Below are 8,320 nucleotides of genomic sequence, written 5' to 3' on the forward strand. Positions count from 1 at the left end.
TTCAGCTCGAAGCAGAAGGTGGGACTAGGTCTCGAAGAGAACATCGCCAGAGCGTGCTCTGGCGAACGCCGCGAGGCTCGGCCACGTCCAAAGACAGGACTTGAAAGGCTTCGGAAACCCGCCAAACGCCAAGCGTCCCGCCGCCAGGGCCCGCGCGTGCGCGGAACGGCGCCCGCAGGCCGGCCTCGGCGCTATCCGGCTCTGCGCCTGCGCACTGAACCCTCACGCGGGCTAGGCTAAGTTTGCACCGAGCGCGAGGGGCGGGGCCTGGCTGCGCTGCGCCGAGGAGGCGGGGCCCGGCCGCGCCGAGGGGCGGGGCCCAGCCCGGCTCCGATTGGCCGCGGGACGGCACTTCCGGGCGCCCTCGCGCTGGGCCCGACGGCGCCTGCGCGCTGCGGAGCCGGCCGGCCGGGACGGGACGGGACGGGGCGGGGCCGGCGAACTTGTGTGCCTCGTCGTCCCGGGACGCCGCGGGCCACCGGGCAGGCGGCCGGCACCATGAAGATCTGGACTTCGGAGCACGTCTTTGAGTGAGTGTGGGCGCGGCTGCGGCTCCGGCGCCGTCGGGGGTCGGGGGCTCCTGGCGTCGGGTGTGGCACAGCGGGCGGGGTTGAGGCCGGGGCCCGGGGCCGCCAAGGTCACGATCCCGACCCGAGATAGGTCCTCGGTGATCCCGGACGTGCGCCCCCGCCCCTGACGGAAGACAGGGGCCGGCCGTCGGGCCTGACCCGGAAGTGACTCCAGGGGTCGCAGAGCACTCGGCCCCGGCGGCCTCAGGGTGGCCTGGGTGGAGTGTTCTGAGCCCCGGGCCCCTCGTGAGGGCCTGGGGTGCCCTGACTGAGGCCCCCGTTCCATGGACATCCAGGCCGCCGTCCAGCCAGGGCTAGTTTCCCCGGCGAGCTCAGGTCTCACCAGCCTGGTGCCGAACCCTGGTGGCAGCCGGCCTGGGGAACAGTTGCCAGCCCCTGCCATCACATCACTGTACCTTTGTGGTTCTCTGAACTTGTCACGGGAAACAGGACCGGAGCCTGTGGGGTGTCGGGCATTACACCACCCGGGTTCACAGGGCCACACACAAGAACCACGGGGCTTTCCACCCACGTAAATGGTTGTCTCCTGGCCCTGACCCGTTGGTCTCTGTTGTAAAATGGCACCTTGTAATTACTGTTGACTTAACGTTGTGAATCCATTGTGAAAGATCTGGGCTCTTTCACGCTTGACTTCGTTGCCACACTGTTCCAGTAGTGTAGCTTTGTGGTGTGTTTTAATGTAGGCATGCCAATAGTGTTACTGGGGGCAATTTTAAAAGAAGTTGTGGGGATTCTTGCATGATGAATCAGATGCATTCGAAGGTCTTCTGTGGCCCTTAAGGACAGAGTACTGGAACTAGAAAGGAGTCAACACTTCTAACACTTCTGGGGCGGTGGGGCTGTAGTCCTTGGGGTGCCTTTAGTAGTCTGTTTGAGAAGAAGGGGTTCTACATCCCAGTCCTCTTCTGGATCTGAATGTTTTAAGAGTTGCTGGCACCAAGTCTCCTGCTTAGAACGTGTCCCCCCTTCTGGTCAACCCTTCCCTCAGCTTGTCTCCTCTCCCCACTCCTGGACCCTGCTCCTCCCCCTTTCCTGTGTGTGCGTGTGCGTGTGCGTGTGCGTGTGCGTGTGCGTGTGTGTGTGTGTGTGTGTTCGGGGGAAATGTGGTCCTTGGCCTTCCTGACTTACTCTTTATTCATGATCTTAGCCTTTTTTGTCACAGACGTCTGGGACTGGATGAATGCTCCAGGGGCCTGTCTCCTAGATGATAGATCCACAAACGAATTCTGTCCCTGCCCTGGGAGGATGCCTGGAACTGCTGTCTCTCCGGATAGACAGAGCCACCCAATCAGGGGCCCAACACCCACACGATCATGGCACCCAGATCTGTATCTCAAGCAGGTTGTGCAGCATGCCTATAACCCTCACACTTGAGAGCCTGAGGCAGGAGAATTGCCGTGAGTCTGAGGCTAGCCTAAACATAGAGCTACATAGTGTGTGCTGGGCAGGAGGACTGTTTGGAAAGGTGAATCTCAGAAAACAATGGCAAAGATGGCTGCCCGCTGAGCTCACAGTGTGGCCTGAGTTCCATCCAGCTGCCTCGCTGCCATTTCTGTGGCTCCATCTTGAGAACATTGCTCTGTCAAGCAGGATCCCAGGCATTCTTCATGCATACATCTTGGTTTGGGGGCACTTCTGAGACGTGGAGTATTATGAGCACTCAGTGTGGAGTCAGTTGTTGAGCCTTCCAGCATCTGAGTGTACGATATGTCCTAGCACAGCTTTGATAAGAGTCCAAAATAACTGTTGCCACCTCTGTCGGTTAGCAGTGCTCCCATGCACAGGTCAGTGAGCTGCGGCCAGGGTGCGTCAGCTCCAACTCGGCGCTCCGTCAGTGTCTGCCAGGGCCTTTTTCACATAATCGTGGTTGAGGTTCGAGCTAGGTCAGCAGTGCTGTTAAATGTTGGCTTGGAGAACTCAGATAGGGCAAGTCACAGTAAAGTACAGTAACCTCAGGCCGTGTTTTAATTTCTCAGAAAGGGAGGCATAGGAGGTAAGCGCAAAGAAGGCAGCTAACCTTGCTTCCGGGCTGATGATGGACCAAAGGGAGCCTCGTCTGATTTTCATTTTAGGTAGTTGCCTCTGTGACAGTCAGAGGGCTGGACCAAATAAATCACTACCATTGTGGGCAGCTTAGATTTATGAAGCTTCACACCTGCACTGACTGTGGAATGGTGCCTGAGATTAAATAGAAGTTAGGGCTTGGACATTGAGAGCCCATTCCCCATAAAGGGACACACAGGGGAAGGCCAAGGCCCTACCCCAAATGATATGACAGACTTTGATGATCCCCCATGGAAGGCCTCCCTGGGAGTGGATGGGGGATGAGATGGGGGGTTGGTGGGGGGCTTGGGAAGATGGTGATATATAAAATAAGATAGTTTCTAATTTAAATTTTTAAAAGGCTCAGTTGTATATTTTTGACTAAATGAAAACATTAAAGACCATGTCACTGGTTGTCTATGGCTCTGGAAAATTAATGGGTTGAGGCTTTTCTTCTGTTGATAAGGTGTAGTTGTCAGTCTGGCTTCTCCAGAAAGTTGAAATGGATGAATGTCTGCCTGCTTTGCTTTTAGATAAACGAGTGCTTTGGTTTGTGTTCGTGGGCCTAGCTTGAAATCTGTCTCTAGAACTCAAGGATGCACACATAAATAGTGCAGAAAGGGGTGGGCTCAGCCTGCAGATGGACCATCCAGCGTTGGTACTGACTGCTCAGTCAGGGCTTCCTGAGAAGTGAGTGCCTTTTGTTCCCAAAAGGCAGGTGCCAGTGTGGCATATTTTGAATAGTATGTGGCCTTTTTCAAGAAAGTAAAGAAGCTGAAGTTCTCAGCCACTGGAGTGATGGCAGGTGTCCATGCTAAGTTATTAGGGCCTTGGCATTTCCTAGTGTGTGACATTTCAGAGCTGAAGCCAGACTTGGAGGAAAGCAGTGGATTATAACAAAGGGCAAGTGTTAAAGAAAATGCTTAATCAGCCTGGTGATGGTGGCGCACGCCTTTAATCCCAGCACGCAGGAGGCAGAGACAGGAGAATCTCTAAGCCCAAAGCCAGCCCAGTCTAAAGAGCTACTTCCAGGATAGCCAGGGCTACACGAAGAAACCCCATCACCAAAAGAAAAGAATAAAACAAAACAGAAAATGCTTAATCATAAATTGATAGTAAGATCTTTCCTAATTCTTGCCACAGTGCCTGGAGTTCTTATAGCTGTAGAACTGTGGTCAGACTCAAGAATGAATGTTATGTTGCCATCTCCTGCTTGTTTCTCTGAACATGCTCTTTGAGTACGTTTGTGTGGGGTTGACTGTTCTTACCTGTGGGTAGGGGTAGGTAGGAAGACTGCAGACTGCCGTGAGAGGGGCACATGCTTCTGTGAGAGTGCTCCGCATGCTGTCTGTGCACAGTTAAAACCATCAGCACTCAGTGTCTCCAAAGGTTGTTGCCGTACGTCAGCTCATCGCCATCCTAGAGCACAACCCCCTGTGCTAGGAGAATGGCTTACCTCGCCTGCCATTTTGCATATTTGGTTTTTGGTTTGTCTGCAGCCACCCATGGGAAATGGTTACCACGGCTGCAATGCAGAAATACCCAAACCCCATGAACCCGTGCGTGGTCGGCGTTGACGTGTTGGACAGACATGTTGATCCCTCTGGAAAACTGCACAGCCACAGACTCCTCAGCACAGAGTGGGGCTTGCCTTCCATTGTGAAGTCTGTAAGTATGCCCTGTCTGGAGAAATGTGCTAGAGTGTTCTACCACATTTCCATAGTAAAGTAGGTAGGAGTGCTTGGTGACCTGGAAATACTGTTCAGCCCTCCTGAAAGTCCCATGGCTGTAGGAAGCTGGCTTGGTAGACAGGGTTACAATCTTTTCCTGGTTTTGGTCCAGACTGAAGCCTATCATGGAATTTACAATGGTTAGGTCCTAGCTATTAGGTGACATTAGACCCTTGTGGGTTGTGCACACTAAGTACCAAAAATTCTGTTTGGCTTGCTGTTCTGCATTTAGGCCATGGTCTGGTACTTTCTACGTTTAGAAGTAGTTCTGTTTCTGTGACAAACCACCAGGCTTTAGTGAGCTAATAGAACCAGTGAGAAACTAGAATGTCAGTTGGTGTTTTGGACTGGTGGTGCTTGGAGCCAGGCATCTGCATTGGGCCTCTCTGTTCAGAACAGAAAGGAAGCCTGCTTTCCAACACAGCAGAGGTGGGTGGGCTTGGGACACACCCAAGGAGGATGCTCATTGAGGATGTACCCTCTTGGCTGTGTGCCCTGTCATCTAGCCAGTGGGGGAGTGGGGATTCCCCCTGACTGATCTGTGCTCCTGAACTCTGCCAGGGACATGGTGCATTCTGGAGTCTTCTGACTTCCAGATATCCCCTTCTCTGCTCCAGCGTCACACACCACAGTGTCATCAAGCTGGTCACCCGTTGCCTCTGGGGAAGGTTCTTAAGTAGGGCCTATGCAGTCCTGGCGTCCTCTGGGTACAAGTCCGTTACCACCAACAGGTTTTGTTCAGCATAATTCACGCATTTGTGCCTTCACCTGAAAGATGGCCCTGCTTGATGGGAGCTCTCTGGTTCTAACTGTGGTGTTGCCTGTAGCTTATAGGTGCAGCAAGGACGAAAACATATGTGCAGGAGCATTCTGTGGTTGACCCGGTAAAGAAGACTATGGAGCTCAAGTCCACCAACGTGAGAGTTCTTTCTTACAAGTGAAACATGAATGAACGTATGCTGTCGAAAGGCAGTACCTGGCTGCGCAGAGTAGTCTATACCTGTAATCCAACTGCTTTGAAGGCTGAGGCAGAATCACAAATTCAAAGCCAACATAGACTGCAGACTGCATTCAAAGCTGTTTGGGGCAACATAGGGAGAGGCCCCCTTATTTTATACATACGTACTTTTGGGGTTATGTTTTGTTTTGTTTTTGAGACAGGGTTTCTGTGTTAGCCCTGGCACTTGCTCTGTAGGCTGGCCTTGAACTCAAAGATCCACCAGCCTCTGCCTCTGGAGTGCGGGGATTGAAGGTGTGTGCCACCACCTTCCAGTTTATTTATCTTGAAGACTAGGGGTATGATAGAGTACTTGCCTAGCATGGCCGTGGCCTGAAGTCCAATCCCCTAGCATCACGAAGTTAAAAATAAATAATAACAGAGGAGGAAAGGTGCTACATACTCCCTAACCTGACTTTCCTAAATTCATTTTCTTTTTTACATTTACAGTATAGGGGAGCATACTCAGGAAACCATGTGAAGGGTTAGGACAGCTTGCCATGGGAGTTGGCTCTCCTACTAGGGGATAGAGCTTAGGTTGCCAGGCTTAGGGGAAGCACTTCTCTTTACCTACTAGGAGTTGGCCACCTCCCTGCCCAAATAAAAGTTTGGTGAAATTTAAGTATAAATTTAAATTAGAGTTACCCAGTAATGCCAAGATTTTTTGGGGGGGAGGGTATGAGTTTAGCAAATGAGATTTGGAGCTGTGTGTTGGTTTTAGAAATCTTTCTAAACTTGGTTTCCAAAGTGCCTGACTTTTTGTTCACCCTGTAGATCTCATTTACAAATATGGTCTCAGTAGACGAGAGGCTCACATACAAGCCACACCCCCAGGACCCAGAGAAGTAAGTAAGGCGGGATGGGTGGTGGCCTTGGTTGGTGAACCACTTTGTTCCTTGGTGGATTGCTCCTTGAAAATTAGCCATGAGTCATCTAAAGCTGTGGTTGTTTTGCCAGAACGGTCTTGACCCAGGAAGCCATCATCACCGTGAAAGGGGTCAGCCTCAGCAGCTACCTTGAAGGGCTCATGGCCAGCACCATATCTTCCAATGCTAACAAAGTAAGCAGGCGGGCACGGCCTATCGGTGCTCACTACCCTGGCTCCACTACCTGAATGTAGCTGGTTCCGAAGCTGACTGGGCCACTCTGTTGGGAGAGGCAGAACAGCCGGCAGTGATTTGGGTGGGCTCTGCAGCCCAGCACACCTCTGTTCACACTTGCTAGCAGCTCAGGGCATGTTATAGACACACTTGGACGATGAACAGCCAGCCATGTCTGCTAAAAGTGCTGGTCCTGGGCAGTATTTGTTTGCCCATCGCTTTTTACTTCTGATTTCCTCATGAAACTATTTGATGCACATGCCACATGTGTGTCTAGTTACTCCTTTGGGAATCACCCCATGTTAAAACAGAAAGGTTGGGGGGAAGGTACCTAACACATTGTTTCTTTAAGACGTTTCATCGAGGCATTCTCGAGAGAATTTGGCCAGCAAGCCAAGTGTGCTTTGCCCTGCTAGGCCTCAGGAAGGCAGCTTTAATCACACAGCACTCTGCTGGGAAAGGAAAAGTAAAGGCAGGCGTGAGCATTTAATGAGTGTTTGGTAACTGATGTTTTTGCCAAGTGCTAAGAGGGAAGGAGTTGGTGCGAGCAGTATCCAGGAAGAACATTGGGGTGGTGTGGGGAGGGCACATGCAGAGGCCCTTAGACGGGAAGCAGGAAGTGTCCTTCATTCCTCAGACAGCAGAGTCTCGGGAAGGCGGGGTGGGGGCCAAGGACCAGATCCTGGGTGTGCATGATTTCCAGTGTTGATACAGAAAGAAAGGGGCATCACCACTGTAGTCACAGTCAATGAGACGTCCTGCACTCAACTGTACATTCTTCTAGAACATCTTCTGCATACAAAGTAAAAATTGGCTTCTGGATCAAGCCATTTACTCAATGCATTTTGTATCTGGTAAATAATGAAAAGAAAAAGAAAACAAGGACAATGATCTGTCCCTGAGACTTAGTTAGCCTGCAGACCCCCCCATATCTTCATGTACACCTTTGCTCACAGAAACAGTAAGTTTATTGTTCTTTCTAAGGGCCGAGAAGCAATGGAGTGGGTGATACATAAACTGAACGCTGAGATTGAAGAATTGGCAGCATCAGCAAGAGGAGGCATACGGACACCAATGGCGGCCGCCGCAGCATTTGTGGAAAAATGACAGCAGAAATAGGTGCAGCTACAGGGCCCCCAGGACTCTCCAGGCTGACATCATATTTATTATTTAAAGGATACAGCTGTTTTAGGTAGATTTTATAACTTTTTTTTTTTTTTTTTTTTTTTTTTTTTTTTTTGGGAGCTGGGATAAGGCTGTGGCTTTTGGTCAAAACAAAAGATGGAGAACTTCTAAATCAAAGTGATCGTCTGAGGTGGAATGACTTGAGGGAGCTGACTGGAAAGTCTTGTGTTCATGTGAATGATTCACGGGTTGTTTGTTGTTGCTGTTTAAGTACTTCTAAGAAACTGATGTTGATCTCAAGTCTCCTTAGGTAGACTCTTACAGCCTGTCAGGTACTGGAACACTATCTGGCTGTGGACCAACCAGAACAAAAGCCAGCCACCCTCACGTCCACACAGTTGCCCACTGCTGTGAACTGGAGCCGCCTACCTGAGGAATTCACTTTAAAAAGAGAAATTGTGTAATTTCAAATGCCTTTAATTTGTATAAAATAACTTGCCCTCTTGGAAACCAGTGTTTGGATTTGGTACTTAAATGATATTTTTGGAGTACAAATTAGTGCTAAGGTGTAATATATAACTCCAGCAAAAAAAAATAGTATTTTATTGTATTAACGGGTACTGTATTAATTTGCCAAAGTTTTGTGACTTAGTAAAGGCATTCCCTTCCTTGAATTTGTACTTTGTGATTTCGCTTGCTGTACTGTGGGCTGGTTATGTTAACTGAAAAAATAAA

At 50.4% G+C, this 8,320-nt stretch overlaps 1 protein-coding gene across 1 annotated transcript; it reads left to right on the forward strand.

Annotated features, from left to right (window-relative positions):
• The first annotated feature begins 332 nt into the window (after positions 1–332).
• Positions 333–7,657, forward strand: Prelid3b (PRELI domain containing 3B). Its single transcript, XM_051185396.1, has 6 exons — positions 333–530; positions 4,133–4,301; positions 5,191–5,280; positions 6,135–6,205; positions 6,318–6,420; positions 7,445–7,657. Exons 1-6 carry the CDS (start codon positions 499–501, stop codon positions 7,565–7,567), a joined length of 588 nt encoding a protein of 195 aa, XP_051041353.1. The 5' UTR covers positions 333–498; the 3' UTR covers positions 7,568–7,657.
• The last annotated feature ends 663 nt before the right edge of the window (positions 7,658–8,320 follow it).

The sequence above is a fragment of the Phodopus roborovskii genome, unplaced genomic scaffold, assembly GCF_943737965.1.
Source record: "Phodopus roborovskii unplaced genomic scaffold, PHOROB, whole genome shotgun sequence".
Classification (NCBI taxonomy): domain Eukaryota; kingdom Metazoa; phylum Chordata; class Mammalia; order Rodentia; family Cricetidae; genus Phodopus; species Phodopus roborovskii.

Excerpts from the sequence above, each read along its gene's own strand:
- Prelid3b (XM_051185396.1), top strand. The coding sequence starts at position 499 with ATGAAGATCTGGACTTCGGAGCACGTCTTTGA. Across the intron at positions 5,281-6,134 it reads TGGAGCTCAAGTCCACCAAC|ATCTCATTTACAAATATGGT; the intron begins GTGAGAGTTCTT and ends TTCACCCTGTAG. Across the intron at positions 6,421-7,444 it reads TATCTTCCAATGCTAACAAA|GGCCGAGAAGCAATGGAGTG; the intron begins GTAAGCAGGCGG and ends GTTCTTTCTAAG.